Raw genomic sequence first — 16805 nt, forward strand, 5'->3', positions numbered from 1 at the left:
CTGCAATAAACATAGTTGTGCTGGTAGCTTTAGTGTGGTCTTGTTTGTAAACATTTGGGTAAATGCCCAAAAGTGGGATTGCTGGGTCATAGGGGTTGGTGGGAGTGTAAACTTGTTCAACCACTTTGGAAAGCAGTATGGAGGTACCTAATGTTTTATACTTAGACATTTTTACCTCCAAATGATTGGGATGTAATGGGGATGAGTTGAACAAAGCTCAAGAACAGAAAGTTTTCCTTTGAACAAGATAGGAGAGATAGGATAAATACTACCCATGAACAAGTCAATCCAGCTCTGATAGTAGGAAAAAAGTTTTCTGAAAGAAAAAGAATCGGTTTATTTTTTCTGAGATACAATGCCATAACCTTTATGTGAGAACTGATTTGGGTTCAGAATGGAAGACATTATGAGTCTTGTGACACTCTGCTGTATAGAGAAGATTTTATCTTGCTCTCCTAAGCAATGTTTCTACCTCTTTTAGCAATAGCAACTCAGAATTGTCTGATTCCATGTGAAAGTTTGAAGTACATGAAAAACAACAATAATTGAAAGGCTCATGTGGGATATCTAGTCAATAGACACAATTCACTGGAATCCATCCAATTATTTAGAACTTGTTAAAATAGTAAAGCTACATGTTTTGTGGGAAAGCCCTGAGAAACAACTAAAAATCTCTTCAATCAATGCTCAGTAAAGCATCAGAGGACTGAAACATCAGGTAACTTTTAACAAGTAATGTTCACTAAGAGTTACAGATGAATCTCTTCTTCTTACATGTATTTTATTTCCATGGTTAATAACCAATTATCTCCTATAATGTATCCTCAGACACACGACAAGAAGGTTGCAGACTTTGTTACTAGTTAGTTTCTAATAAACTGTTGATGGGTGTTGAGTCATGGATCACAGTGACTCACAAAGAAAATATGTCTAGTTATGAACCATCCCACCCTAAACAAGATACATCCATGTACATCAGCTAAGTAGGGACCAAGAAAGCATCTGCAACGAACCTGAAAGAGTTTATTTCAGAAGAAAAGTTTTCTGTGCACCTGATGAAACATTTCTGCCTATAGTTTAGGGCATTGTGATTACAGAGAACCTCCAGCTTAAGACAGCAATAGTAAAGGTAGAAACTCAAACTGCCAAAGGCCAGGATACAGAGTCTAGAGATATATTGGGTACTAGGCCACATCCAAACCAGAGAGGAAATAGTTAACACTATATTACATAATTTAAAATAGAAGAGTTGATGCTGAATGTTCTCATCACAAGGAAATGCTAGATCTTTCAGATGATGGATAACCTAAGTATACTAAGTTGATCGTAATACATAATATATAAAATATATCAGAACATCACACTGCACCCTGTAAAAATGTGAAACTATTATCTGCCAATAAAGAATAATGTAAAAAGATACAGAGGTTTCTAAATTTGAACAGGGGCCCACATTTGCTTCTTGGGAATTGAACCAAAGGATGATTCAGACCTGCAGACAGGCAGCAGGGCCCAAGAAAAAGAGTCATGAGATACCAGTTTTATTTCTGGCTCTACCCAACAGTGGCCATGTAATTACCAACAGATCTCTTAGTTCCCTTAGCTCTAAACACACACACACACACACACACACACACACACACACACACAAACACACATACTTTTAATGTAGGTATAATTTTCTTGCAAAGAATAAGACTTTAATGTATAAGGTATCTAAAGACATCACACAGATACAAGGCTTCCTTTTTCAATGAAGCAACCTACTTATTTCTGAGATAGTAAAGTGAAGATGCAAGACATTGCCTGATATTAATACTTTAGGTTAAACAACCTGAAGTTAACATTTATGCAAATCAGGCTAAAGGATATCATGGGGGCACTCCTCCTGGTAAATTAAGAGCCCATAACCTAACTCCAATAAGCTTTTCAGCACTTAAAAGGAAAGCAGAAGGAACTCGTAAGTCAGGAGATCTAAAAAATAGGACTACTTTTACTTGGGGACAGGAATCAGAAAACTAATAAGAGCAGGAAAGACACCTTACATACAATAGCCATTTGGGATTAACACTTGTATTTGGTCTCAGGTTCATAAAACTTTTGACTTGCTAAAATAGAGGCTCGTTTCCCTTAAAATAACTCGAATTTTAAAGTAGAATTTAATATGGTGTGACTGTTTAACCAAGTTACACTTTAGCATCAACATTTGCTAGAGTACACCCATTCCCAGATGTTCAAAACTTCTAAAAGTTGGTTGTACTTCATTATGATGACAACTGACATGCAAGATTAATTAATCACACCCAGCAATAAAGTTCCCTCTATTTCACATGAATACAGTTTAGTGTTGCAATTGAGTAACAACTACATGGAGACTAATCAGATACATATTTAATTGTAAGCTTAATAGTTTGAGGGCTCTTGTATTTGTCAAGGGAAGGCTCCGTTCTGATATACTAATACTCGACAAGTTCTCCCCCACCACATAATTACGTTCTAAAAACTAGTCTTTGAGCCACAGCAACGATCTTGGCCATTGTATTCTCTTGTTGTAACTGTGAATTGGGTCATATCTTGTTCCAGACTTCCCAAGAGTGCTTTTATTCCCAAATGAATCTGCCAGATCCAAAAGGAAAAGGTGTGGCCATAAAGATGCATATTTGACCTATTATGAGACTAACTTCCCACTGAGCATGGGAGAAAAGCACCATTCTAATTACAAGATACTTGCAGCACTTTAAAATATCTGGACTCATTTTCTAATTCTTCCAAAATAAAGCTTTAAATGATAGACATTCTATTTATCTGCCTGTCTGTTCCTACCTACCTACCTACTTACCTGTCACAGGCTTAAGGCAGGGCTACGTACTAGGAAGAATTTGAGAGTACTTAGATTACACAAATGAGCAAATGAAAATTGTCCTGATTGTGGAGATTTCCTATTCTAGAGCAAAATAAAGGAACTTTCAGAGATGGAAAATGAAATCAGAGTTCACTCACATCAGCACAACTATAACTGGAGTAAAAGATGGTACTACTTTCCTACTTGAAAGAGCATACAATCTGCAAATTCACCAACATGGGAATCACAGTCCTCTTCATTACCTAGCTCATTGACCCTTGGGCTATCTGAAAAAAAAAAAAAACATACCTCTTCTTCCAGCTTCACCACCTTGGCCTGGGCATTACTCAGTGCCTGGTCTCGGATTTCAATGTGCCGTCTTTGGTCCTCATTTGTAGAACGGGCAGTGGCCAGTTCCACCTCCAGCTTCTCCTTCTCCCGCAGGCTTTCTTTATCTGTCAGAACATGTAGTGTCAATACTGTCATCTTGGAACTGGCTCAAAGATTTAACTGAGCAAAACTGATGAACATATTATTTGATAGCCTACTGTTCTATATACAAACAAATCAGAAGAGGATTTTTTTTCTTTGTATGTTCCTCCCCCACGGTATAACCCTTGTTTTCACTGTATTTGGTGTTGGTGCCCTGCATCTTGTATATACACTTCTCTACTTTGGGGAGGGGAAGGGAAAAAACAAAATGCTTAAATAGAGAACATAAGCTCCTTTCTTCAACTTTATTTATTCAAAATGTCTTTGCACTGGAAAAAAGAGCAATCAAAACCAATAAAAAAAAGTTCCCTATTTTTCCTCATTCTATAAATATATTGGAGAAAGAGAAAAGACCCAACAAAGCAGAGAAAATTAAAGAGTTCTAAAATAATTCATTGCAAAACTCTGTTCTGTTCAGATAAAATCAAGCACTTGATTGAAGTGGTATTTCTTTTATGAGAATATACAATGTGTCAATGTTTGGATGAGATGATATACCAAGATGGTTAAATAAATATAGTCTGAATCTGTTCTAAAAAGTTTAAAAAGGACTTTGACTTTAATACCTGCCCTGCTTTGACTTTGTTGACTTGACCATGGACATTATCCCAAGTACCACCTTTCCTTGGTTTTAATACTGAATAATAGAACCTCTGGTTTCTGATCTGGCAGAAAGACTTTAGAATTTAAATGTCTATCCTAACAACGACCAAAAAGATGAGCTGAAAAATAGACAACTCTACTTAGATTCATCAGCAAAGTGATTTCAGAAGGCAAACCTCTGTACTCAAAATTGGAGAAATAGTCAGGTAGACAGGGAGAATCACAATTTAGGTGATTAGATTCCTATGAACAAAACTAGGAAAACCAGCAACAGGCTTGAACCTGAACTATAATTAATGAATTGTTGGAGGCTCAGTGTGGGCAAGCCTGAGAGATAAGTCCATCCAGTGATGGTAGAACTTCGTGCTTTGCTGAGTTTAGCCTCCAGGAGCTCACAGTGATAATCAGAGAAAAATGGCCCTGTTATCAGCAGGAGGGAGGGAGGATAAAGTAACCATTAAGAAAGATACCACAGCATTCTGTTCTTGACAAGACATGCCCCAAGAGAAACTATTTAACCAGAACCTAAACTTTTGAATTTTTTTCAGCACTTAACTAGTTTGGGGGAAGGGTAATACCCAATTCCAGCCTGTTCAAACCTGTCATGTGGGAAAAAGAAAATTCAAATCTAACCACTGTCTGACCATCCTATACTACCCACTGGGAGGAAAAACTAAGAAATATCGGTGAAACTCACAATTCAGATGCCTAAGACCTCTGAAAGATTGAGACCTAATCATAGTACATGGCTTTCTCCCTTCCTGCCCCACATTATTAGATCACAGACCATACTGCAGAGGTAAACTATGTTCTGAACAAACATACAAGGCAGATATTACTCAAATACCTATATACACAGTTCCGCTTACCCTATACATCATGCCCATAACTCATTAATGACAAAATAAGGCAATGTAAAATACACAATCTGAATAGACAAAGCAAGTATCAGAACCTTAGATGATCAATTCAAAATGATCACAATTAGCATGTTAAGAGTTTTCATTGTAAAAATAGCATGTAAGAACAGATGAGTGAGTAGTATACATAGAGATGTGGAATTTCTAAACAATTTCTTAAAAAACAGAATTTTTAGTGGTGAAAATTATAACTCAGGCACTAATCCTCTTATTTAACACATAATATTTTAAGAACCAAAATAAGATAATAAATTTGCTTAAATAAAAGAAACATTAGAAAATATGATGAAACACTAAAGGAACTTATTATACAAAGGATAATTATCGTTACCATGATTAATGACAACGTACAGCTTCATAAGAAGCCTTTCATTGAAATGTGACAGGTTTTTGTTTGGTGGGGGGTCAGTCGTGGGGCTTAAACTCTGGGCCTGGATGCTGGGTCCCTCAGCTCTTCAGCTGAAGGCTAGCGCTCTACCACTTGAGCCACAGCACCACTTCCAGTTTACTGGTGGTTAATTGGAGATAAAGAGTCTCATGGACTTTCTTACCCGGGCTGGCTTAGAACCATGATCCTCAGATCTCAGCCTCCTGAGCAGCTAGGTTTACAGGCATGAGCCACCAGAGCCCAGCTGTGACAGGTTTTTATACTGATTTTTAGAATGAGAAGGTAACTCTCCAGACCTTTACAAGTAGCAATTCTGTATTTTTAATGTATCAAATATCACATCGCAGCTACAAAGGACCATTGTGTATGTATATCTCATGCCATTCTAGTTTTTTTCCTCTTACTACATAAAACCTCACACTAAAAACTCAAATGGGAAGATGAGTAGTTTGGATATAAGTTTGGAGGTTTAGCACAGAACTTCAAGACCTTAAACCTTACGTTGTAGAAGACCCTTCAATGAGGCAGTTCTGTTTTTCTTCTCACCTTGACTTCATGTACATCTATCTGAACAGATGTATCTTGGAAAGAACTGAACATTTGTTGAATACTTACTATATACCAAGTATTATACTAAGTTAATCCTCAGAACAACCACAAGGCAGTTATAATTTTCTTCTTTATTTTGTGTATAAGAAAACACACATATGACTAAGTTGCATAAGGTCCCACAATTGGTAATTAAGGAGTAGAGTCCATAATTAAATCTGGTTTATACAAAACTTATTCTATTATACTCAACTACATTCTGGGTTGAGTTGCTAGTGTTCTCTGGAATTGCAGAAGCTTACTCTCCAAGAAAGCTTTTCAACAGTTTTATTTTCCTTCTGCCTGAGTTGGGACCTTGCAGGGCCTTGTCATGCTCTCTTCCCCACTTAGTTCTATGACTATTAACAGACCATCTTCACGTAGTTTGATGTAGCAAATCACTACATTTTAAAAGACCGTGATAGAGCTCCTAGGCCACCTGAAATACCCTCAGTACACAGAGAAGAGTAAAAACTAGCAGATTCAAGGAAAGAATCCCTATGTTTTGCTTGGTTCTGGGAAACTGCTACCCTCATTCTGCTTCTGGGGCAACTGCCACACCACAAATGCAACTTTACAACAATTCACCCAAGGCACTGATGACACGAGAAAACAACATTTTTTTACTCTAATCTAAGACTACTGAAAAAGGAGCAGAAGGCTTAGTGCAAACAGGAAGAAAAAAAAATCAGTTCCGGAATGAAAGTACAATACAGAAACCCAGGCAGAGAGGCAAATATTGTAACAGAAGATCAAACAAACTTGTAAAAGCTACCTGAAAGCTGCATGAAATGACTTGAAATGGTCATTGGGCAGCCCAGCAAAAATGGAAGACAAGTCCCTTCCAAGCAAGACTACACAGCAAGAGGCACAGTGAGGAAGGCTGGGGGCAGGGGAAATCAACTTCAGGCATTGGAGAAATGAGAGCAGTTCATCTGTTTCCCCTAACTCATTCTCCCTGTGGACTCAATACACTATGAAGTTTTTATTGCTGCTTTTATTACAGCAATTGGAAAGAATTGGGCATTGTCTAGCTGGGTGGAGTCCATTAGGGACCGATAAAGAAGAGAATTAATTCATTGTTACAGTCCTAGATGTATTTTCAGACAAAAGAAACACTATAATGAAGAAGACATAGCTCTGCTCTGCTTCATACCATGCAACTCTACAATCAGAATCACTAATTCAGGACACAGAAGTGTCCTACCCACCCCACCCTTGCAGTCTGCCAATGCATAATGATATCATATAACTAAGGACTTAACGAAGGCAGCCCTGGCTACAGGTTGGAGATTCCAAACACAAATCAACAGGCTTGTATATTCATCCCATGTCTACCAGAGTATGTAACCAAGTAAGGAAATTCCTTCATTGCTGAGGGAACCCATGTAGACTAATATCTCTTCTTCAGCTAGCCATGATAACAGCAAGAATTCTAAGGGGTTTCTCGGACTTAATACAGAGACAACCATTTGATATAACTAGATGTTGCCACAAGTTGGACCCCTGACCTACGAGGAAAAGAACAGAAGCTTCCAATTTCATGCTTGAATAATGGGAAAAATCTAAATGACATTTATTCTGTTCTGGTTGTCCTTAAAAGCTAAAGAGAACTGTGTAACCTTTTAACATACCTCATTGCCATCAGATATTCATACCAGTTATGGGAGCTTTTAGACTTACTTTTTGCAAAGAGTTGAGAAATGGTTTTCCTTGTGTCCTCTGATCCCTCATACTCTTTTTCTGCAAGCTGCTTGTTGGCAGTCTCTAGACGTTCTGTGGAATTTGGAGACAATCAACAGGGCCTCAAATGAAAACTTCCAAGCACATGATGTTTGCCCTCTAAATACTGACCTTTCACAAAACAAGCCAGTATCTTCTTGTCAAATGAAAGTGAATGACACAAACTTAGATTTACAAATATGAATCTCAAAACAATACTAGAATATGGCAGGGATCAAGGAAGTACTACTTAACATTGTTAGTCCTAAGTACAGAACTTTAAATTTCAACAAAATAATCCACTCCTGACTACATATAAACATACATCACATTAACCAAGGAAAAGAATATCACTATTATTAAGGAGTTGGGGAGGTGAGGAGGGAGGGGATAGTAGGGGAAAAACAAAGTAGGGGGCAACAGTGCTTGATAGGAAATGCACTCATTACCTTAGTCATATAACTGTAACCCCTCTGTACAGTATCTTTACAATAAAATATATTAATATAAAAAAGAAGTTCTTAAAATCATATCATCAAGTTAGGGATCATGGCAGCATCTAGACCAAGCCCTTTGATTTTATAGATAATTAAAATTTTAAATAGAAAATATTCCCAAGGTCAGTGTTGATGATGGCTTAAAGCAGAAATATTTCCCAGATTCTTCAATATCAAGTGAGGACAAACATAAAAAGGGAGAAATAAGGCCTAAAAATAACAGACAGCATTGCTATTTTAAAGCTTGTACAAGCAAAAGGCATACCTGATAGATCTATAAAGGAAGAAATGCTGAACCAAATCATGGGAGTGGACAAGTGGGTTCAAACTTCCCTAGTCATGACTAACTGCCACTTAGATCAGCCATCTTCAAACTATTATTTCATACACACACACACACACACGCACACACACGCACACACACCCACACCCCATCCTGGTATGGGTCTTATAATTTTTCTGACCCTACCAATGGGTTGTACAAACCCAAATAGACTGACTCCTTCCTCAGCCCTTTCTATCACTACTTTGTAACTATCTCAGAAACATAAAGCCAAAAGCTTGGTATGGTGCTCTATGTCTGTAATTTCAGAACACAGGATTTGGAGTAAGAAGACCATGAGTTTGAGGACAGCCTAGTCTATACAAAAGAACTACAAAGTAAAGCCCCTTTGTTCTCTTACCTCTCAGATCCCTATTGAAGTCATGCATTCTCCGAATCTCGCCTTCCAGCTTATTCCTCATGGCTTTCTCCAGAGCTTCTCTTTTAGAGGAAGACTTCACAAGGTTCTCATATGCCTCCGAGACACGCTGGATTTCTGTCTCCACCTTAACATAATAAAGAAAGATGGTGATGATGATGGTAGAATGTTGATGGAGAAGATAGTCTGGAAACATGCAAAATCTCAGTGATACTTTCTGCCAGGGCTTACAAATGGCCAGGCCTCAAGCATAACACAGACAGAAGTAAAGGTTTCAAAGATGACTTTCCAAGTTCAACCACAAGTTCAGCAAAGTAACTCATTATTTCATGAGATTTCTTCCGAAAAGGCTATTGCTATAACTATCCTGCTCTACCTATTTATATAGTTTCCACTTTCAAAGAAAGTGATAAGATAGTATAAACTTCATAAATAGGATTATAAATGATTTCTGAAAACAAATTTATCAACTTTGAAAATGTTAATAACAATGTATATTGTATGCAAAAATTTCAGAGCATTCTAAGAGTTTTCACATGCTCATTTCAAGTTACCCTGACATCTGCCTACGCAATGAAGTGAAAGTAAAATTGCCTTTCCCAAGAGTAAGTTAGAGGCAGAGATAATCCTTAAAAAACTGAAACTTTAGTGTCATGAAGTATAATTTCATTCAATTTAAGGGACATTTAATCAAGAACCCAGTTAAAAACTGGTTAACTGGGGTGTAGAAATATGAATGATTATAGTCACATTATCCTCAAGCTCAAGGAGCTTTGAATATATTCAAATCAAAGAACAGAGGTCAAGATATACCTTTAAGATGGTCCAAATTGTTTATCCAGATCTGTTGACATTGCAAAAGAAGCAGGTAGTAGCATAAGGGAGTGTGATAGAGGAAGGTGAGTTTGATCTGGATACATTGTATGAATGTATGGAAATGACACAATAAACCCCTCCTTTACAATTAATGTATGCTTATAAAAATCATAAAAAGAGCTAATAGTACTATAAATCATCAAGAATGAATAAATGTTATTCATGGTTGGAGAAGGAAAGTAAAATGATTTCAGGGAGAGGTGGCATTTAGAGTCAGATCCTCAATGTTGGGTCAGATTTCAATGGACAGAGGTGAGGAGAAGGATATTCTATTCTGAGTGAGCAAATACATTCCCAGAATGACTAGTAGTCTCATTTTGCTGGACACTGTGGGGTAGGCAGAGGGAAGCTAGAGAAATATGGCAATCAAGATAGATGGAGTCAGATCATTAAAAGGTTTTCATGTGAGGCATGTGAACTTTTTTTAGCTGAAATTCATGATTAGATTTGTGTTTTATGATACTCCTGTAGATCTTGTCAAAAAAAAGATAAAATTTAAGGTAAAAGGTCCTGCTAAAATCAGCTAGAAAACAAGAAATTAGACTCCAGAGTCTCTGTAATCAGTAGAGCTCCACTGCACACATAAAAAACAAAGATTATTTGCATATAATTTGTATAAGACAAATAAACTGTTGGCCTATTAAGCAATTTTCAAATTAAGCTTGACTCCTGCAACCATTCTGCATTTCTTCTCAGTTTTCTACTATCATGTTTACACAAAGCTCAGGGTGCTTTGTGGGGAGAAATACCAGGTACCCAGTGAGAAATTGGAGAGAAAGGTAAGGTTACCAAACAACTCAGGTTCAGCCTGTCCCCATCTCCAAAATCCTGCCAGTGCCTTCAAACAAATAAGTCTTATATCACTGACAAAAGCAGACTTGAAATGTTTTGCTCCTTGCATATGGCACCATAATAGCAGCACAAAGGTGAAAATTGGTGAATGACCTTTAGAGCCAGATCTATCATGCCTGTGCCTGATGAAGCTTTGGCATAAAATTCAAGTACTAGGTGGAGAAAAAAAATATTTTCATTTCAAAAAGTAAGCATGATGCTCATTGCTCTACATAGTCTTGAGAGAATGACGAAGGCTTCCCACTTCCTTGTGTCCTAGTTCTTCACACATGCCACATCTGGAAGACAGTTCCTTTACCAAGGTACTCAGACTACTACACCAAGACCTGGTACTCATTTCTCTCTATCTTTGTGAAGATACTATCCCTTTCAGAAGGGCAGGGCAGGGGCTGGGGGTTTAGCCCAGCGGAAGGGCGCCCGCCTGGCGTGCGCAAGGCCCTGGGTTCGGTTCTCAGTCCTGGAAAAAAAAAAAGAAGGGCAGGGCAAGCCACACATGAATCAATATGGTGTTCCAGGAAAAAAAAAAAACTCGTAGGGTGACAGAACCACTAGCTTGGCCTGGGAAATTGCAGGGCAGGGTGGGTAGGGGGGGATGACAATGACTTCTAGACTTACATTGTTTACTTATTACCATCATGAACATCAGGTACTGTAATATATTTCGAGAACCATCTGGTGTCTACCTTATGCTCCCACTTTCTTTTTCCTCTTTACCATTACCTGTACTTGCCTTCCACTTCAGAGTTGGCCCAGATTCCCATTTCTCCTGACACTTACACAGTGCCAATGGTACTTATTTGTATCAACTTTCCACATCCAGCAAACAAAAAACAATGAAAAGCTATTCTTATCCTCTTCCTTGTCTCCCACTCTAGTCCCTAAAATGACCAAATAGATTCTTTGGTAAAGAGCCATCATTAATTACATCAAAGATGGGGCCAAGGTAACCTTGAACTAAGACTGTAGAGAAGGATGTTAACTATATAAATCTAGTCACCCATACATTTCTTGTACATGTGGATAGAATTTCTTGTGCCAATATAATATGGGACAATGGTAGAGTTAAATTCAGAAGAACAAAAAGAAACCACTCTTTTTGCACCCCTTCCCCATAGCTTCCATCTAGATATGAAAAAAATGAGAAGATGAAGTTTTGCCACATAGAACTACTTTGCTGATTACAAGCCTTTTTCTACTTTAGGGCACAGATCTGGTACTGGCAAATTCAAAGCATCATTTAGGCCCATGAAATTGCCACCTCTGGTGTCCTGTAATGACTGTGCTCTTGACTAATGCAAAGGCAATTGCCCTTCTCTCCTCCATCTTCAGAGTCTTACCTCTTTCAACAGTGCACATTGCAGGGAGATCATGCCACTCCATAATGACAAAGCTATAAAAAAAAAAAGCTGCCAAAGACAAAGCCTCTTTTCACCAACAGTCACTAGAGGCGAAGACCTAAAGTTCCTAGCTTGGGGCATGTAAGGGTTAAATTCCCAGCTGCAGAAGACAAGAGGGGGCCAGGAAGAATGTGAACTGGGGACACACACTCTTTTTTCTATTTCCTTAGCTTAGGGCCGTCACCTGTCACCCAGCTGTGGTGCTAAGTCCTTCTTGACCCCCCACACACAGTAGAAAAAAAAGACAGCAGATGTTAAATTGAAGCTATGGAGAAGGACCAAAGCAAAAGGAGGGAGGAGGTCCTGTGTTGAAAAAGCATACCAAGAACTCCCACTAGGAAGTGTTCACTGAACCCTTTCCTAAACAAGGCAGGCCAGGCACCAACTTCAACTGGGGAAATTTTTCTAGAAATTATGAACTATGGTTTTATATTTAAATGGGGGAAAACAGAATCAATACCTAAGTGTTTCAAATGCTGCCAAGTTCTCCCAAGACATAGATTCACCAGTATGAAGAAGTACCATTGCTGCTTTTGAAAACTGTAGAACAATCAGTTATATCTTGTTTGGGGAAAAGGGTTCTGAAGAAGCTATGTAATTTTTCCTTCTAATATAATTATAAAATATAATTTTCCTATAGACAGAGGCTTGTTTCAAAGTTGGACCCCATTAGATATCAAATCTCCTCAACCCTCTAAGTAATGTAGGAATATTAAGTTCTACTAATTTATAAAATTTAAAGGAGTCTCTTAATGTCCCACAATGGGAGCCTCACCTTCTGCAGTCTTGCCACCTTCTCATAGCATCCTTCCAACTCCTGCCTTAAGTTCCGGTTTTCATCTGAGAGGATCTCAACCATCTGCTGAGCTCGTGAGACAATGGCAAAAGGGTCAGCTGGCATAGGCTGATAGGAAGCAGACTGCTGAGCCCGAGGCATGGCTGAGTAGGCTTCTCCTGGCTGTTGCTGCTGCTGTGCTGAAGTCAGGCCTGGCTGGGAGAGACGGTAATGATCCCCCTGGTGAGCCTGACTAGAAAGAAAATGCTGCTGTGACCTAGGTAGGTGAGCTGAGTGGTCACCTTGGTTTGGAACCAAGGGGTGTTGGGCAGGAGACAATCTAGTAGATGGAGGAGACTGCAGCAAGGGCAAGGAACTCCCAGATGTCAGAGAAGAAGTAGGGCTGTGAGGCTGAGAGTTCCTGGCTGACAATGACAACGAGATGTCCTGTGTTGGCCTGAAAAACACAAAGGGCAAACTTTGGTTAAGTTCTCTCCTGAGGCCCAAGAATGTTACATGAGGAAGCACCACGAGGCCACCTGAAAAATGAGGAATAGACAAGAGTTAGACATTCCCAGCCCAACTTTTTATGACTCTGCTTGACAAACAGACATGTGATCTCTTGGCTCATAGAACCAGATGATCCCTGAGATCACTTGGTAAAAATCTAAAAGATGTATGTATGTCTGTATACTCATTGCTTAGGCATTCTCAAAGATTCCTTGACAAAGTGATTTTCACTTCATTGCTTTAAGTAAATCTGTTAGAAATAACATTTTATATGCTGTCCAGCATACATAAATATTCAAATTCAACAAACCATCAAAAACCACCCTACAGCTGGGTGCCTGTGGCTCACGCGTGTTATCCTAGCTACTCAGGTGGCTGAGATCTGAGGATCACAGTTCAAATCCAGTCCTGGACAGGAACATTCGTGAGACTCTTATGTTCAGTTAACTACCAGAGTAACCAGAAGTGGCACTGTGGCTCAGGTGTTAGAGTGCTCAGCTTGAGCTGAAGTGCCCAGGCCCAGAGTTCAAGCCTTGCAACCGACCAAACCAACAACAACAACAAAAAAAACCCACTATCTTCCTATCTGCAACTACCTGTGAAAATTCATACATTCATAAAAAATGTAGTTGAAGAAGAGGTTCTATTTTCCATTCTATGGGCCTTCAAAGGTATACACCTGACATCAAATACTTATTATTTTTAGTAAATATTTTGTGGTTATTGATCTTTTTATGAAGCCCATTAGTAGTAATAATATTACAATTTGGAAACGCATACTATTCTTCTTGTTCTAAATTGTAAAATATAAGGACTGACAAAGCCTTTAAAACTTATTTATTCAAATTCTATCATTGGACAGGGGGAAAATAAGACCTAGAACAAGTAACCAATCTTCTAAGTATTAGATAGAGAGAATTAGTAATGGTTTCCCAGTTGCCATTTTCTAGCCTTTTGAGATACAATGCAGTGATTTCTGTATGTTGAATCTTAGATCTTCAACCTACCGTTGACAAAGTTCCACCATGACCACTACCACGAATAACTATCTATGATTATTGAAGACAAAAAGCTTGTTCATCCCCTCCAGCCAATGCCCAGCTAACCTCATTTGCTCTCATATCCTGTGGATGCTTGTCCTGCAGTTGACACTTTTCAATCCAATGAGGACAGATGGCTAAGAGTATGGATTTGGATCCTGACGGGGAGAGTTTAGAGACTTTTTCTACTGTTCACTAGTTGTTCAACCTTGTTCAAATTACTTAATCTGCATGAGCCTATTTCCTGAGGATACACATAAACTAAAAATACTAGGTTCTTCACATTTTTTAGTTCAATAGTAATTTTGACTCTTACTAGTGATAGTTTGACCTTGTTAGCATTTTACTTATGTGTTATTCTTTATGCTAATTTGCTTAAAATTCATGGTGGAACTAGGACAAATTACCAGGACCAATTAACTTTTTAAATGGCATTCCAGATGCTAAAACACATCCCTTCCCCATGTACTCCAAATACCATTGTAGATCATTTTTTTCTCCACAAGAGCTCCTGACTATTAAGGGCTTTTTATAGCTACAAAATGATTCCAAACACTTGCTATGGGCACTCTATAACCTAGATGGTCACAAAATTATTGATCCTGCTCATACCTTCAGTTTTGTTCCTTGGCCCCTGTTTGCTTCCATTGTACCTGAATTCTCCCAACTTCATGTCACTAAAATAATTGCTGAATTTTGGAGAAGACATGAAGGCTACTTGAGTATAGAAGAATTGACATGATTATAACTGGAAACTTTCTGCCATGCCTAATCTTTCTTTCCAAGAGCTCAAAACACTCAGTCCTCTTAAAAGCCTGGGGACTGTTTATAAATGTAGTTGAAGAATAGGTCCCATTTTCCATTCTATGGGCCTTCAATTTTCTCAGATTTAAAATGGACTCTGTGCTCTGTTCTCTTGAAGTAAGAGCTATTATAATTTTATAGGTATCCCTAGAGTTCAAATATAATGTGCTGGGATTTGCTAGAGGTTTTGCATCTCCTAAGTAGAAACTGAGGGCTTAAATTTCATGTTGCTTGATCTGCTTTGAAAATTTAAGAAAAATTACTGTATTAACTTTCATCCTTATTCTCAGAATTTGAAAAGCAAATGCTTGGGAAGTATTCACTTTTAAAGACTAAAGACCCATTTCTGGACTGGGCTTCTACTCAGCTCCCCTGGATCCCACAGAGAAAACCAAGACTTTTTCTTAGACTCAGCCACTGGTCTTCCTCCTGCCTGGAGGCTGAAAGACCTTTCCAGGCCCTGGACAGTATACAGCCTCCTAGGAGCGTAGGAAAGGAGGAGACTACAAGGTTTCCTGGATGAGTGGTTCTAGATTAGATAAGCCCAGTATGAAGATAATCAGAGATGAGGCAGATGCAGCCCTTCTCAGTTCCCCAAGCTGGAAAAGGAAGTATATCTCAATGCACTGTGCTGTTGCAAAAACCAAGGAAGTTCATCACTGGCAGGTTTGCAAACAAGCAAAGCCTTTGGCAGTCACAAAAGAAAAGCTCTCCAGCAAAGAATTCCATCTGGGCTTCAGCATCCACCCACTATCAGTTGGAAACAGGACAGTCTTAATGGTATAATGAATTCCCCTCTGAGAAAAGGGGGCTGAAGAAATAGAGAGAGAATTCTAGAGGATGTCAGAGGAAGTAAAAATACACTCAAGAATTAAAAAATAATAACAGAAAGAGAAATGGCAGTAAAAATAAAAGTAGTAGCCACTTGAGCAGCACACTCTTCAGGTCCTTCCATAACACAGCAGCTGGAAATGATCCCCACTGACACATTATAACCAAGAACAAGCCACCCAGCAGACAAAAGAACCACAGAATCATAAGATATCAGGGAAGATCTGATCTGCTTCCTCATATACTTCCCCACCCTGCAACCTGCTCCTTACTAAGACTACCTGGGCCACTGCCCTGGTGTTCTGTAGAAAATAAGGAAATAGACATTAATACAAGACAGAGATCACTGGGAAAAATCAATGTCCTTAAAGCCAAGGGAGTTAGAGTGTGTGGGGGATGGGTTGGGGAAACAATCTTCTAGAGACAGCTGGTAAAGACAAAGAGAAAGTCAAATCCACTCAACCCAGCTGACACAGCACCTTCTATCCTGCTACCACCTCCTTGCCTGGGAGCCTTCACACCTCCACTCCCAGACACACAGAGAAAACACATACACACACATACACAGCTTTCCACATGTATGAAACACTGCCCCCCCCCACAGACACATTCTCATTAAAGCAAGTACCATTAACAGCCCAAAGCCAAGTTCTCACCACTAAAAAAAAAAAAACGGTGCCTGTTCCAGGCTCTGAGTTGGTGAATCTGTGAATCCTGGAGAGGACTGCAAATTCTGGATGGTTCGTCTTGCACAACCAGCTCTGCTCTGAACCACAAACTTAGGTCACCCTGAGATTCCACTCAACAAGGATTTCAAGAAACCTCAGATCTGGGCATGATTTCAACAACTGAAAAGAGGTGGCTGCTTTATAAACAGAAATGACTTAATTTTTTAAAGCAGTTGATAAATATATAAACCACAATCCACAAAAGCCTTACCACTTAGACAAAGAATCAAAAAGTTAAA

At 38.8% G+C, this 16805-nt stretch overlaps 1 protein-coding gene across 2 annotated transcripts in view; it reads right to left on the reverse strand.

The window, feature by feature from the left end:
* Positions 1–16805, reverse strand: part of Amot (angiomotin) — a 65975-nt gene that overhangs the window by 27274 nt on the left and 21896 nt on the right. For both annotated transcript variants that reach the window (XM_013025902.1, XM_013025903.1), the window contains 4 exons: positions 12654–13110; positions 8736–8880; positions 7517–7609; positions 3152–3297 (listed from right to left, as the gene is read on the reverse strand). In XM_013025902.1, coding sequence (XP_012881356.1) covers positions 3152–3297; positions 7517–7609; positions 8736–8880; positions 12654–13110 — 841 coding nt within the window. The remainder of the gene's footprint in view (positions 1–3151; positions 3298–7516; positions 7610–8735; positions 8881–12653; positions 13111–16805) is intronic.

The sequence above is a fragment of the Dipodomys ordii genome, unplaced genomic scaffold (assembly GCF_000151885.1).
Source record: "Dipodomys ordii isolate 6190 unplaced genomic scaffold, Dord_2.0 Scaffold88, whole genome shotgun sequence".
Lineage (NCBI taxonomy): Eukaryota > Metazoa > Chordata > Mammalia > Rodentia > Heteromyidae > Dipodomys > Dipodomys ordii.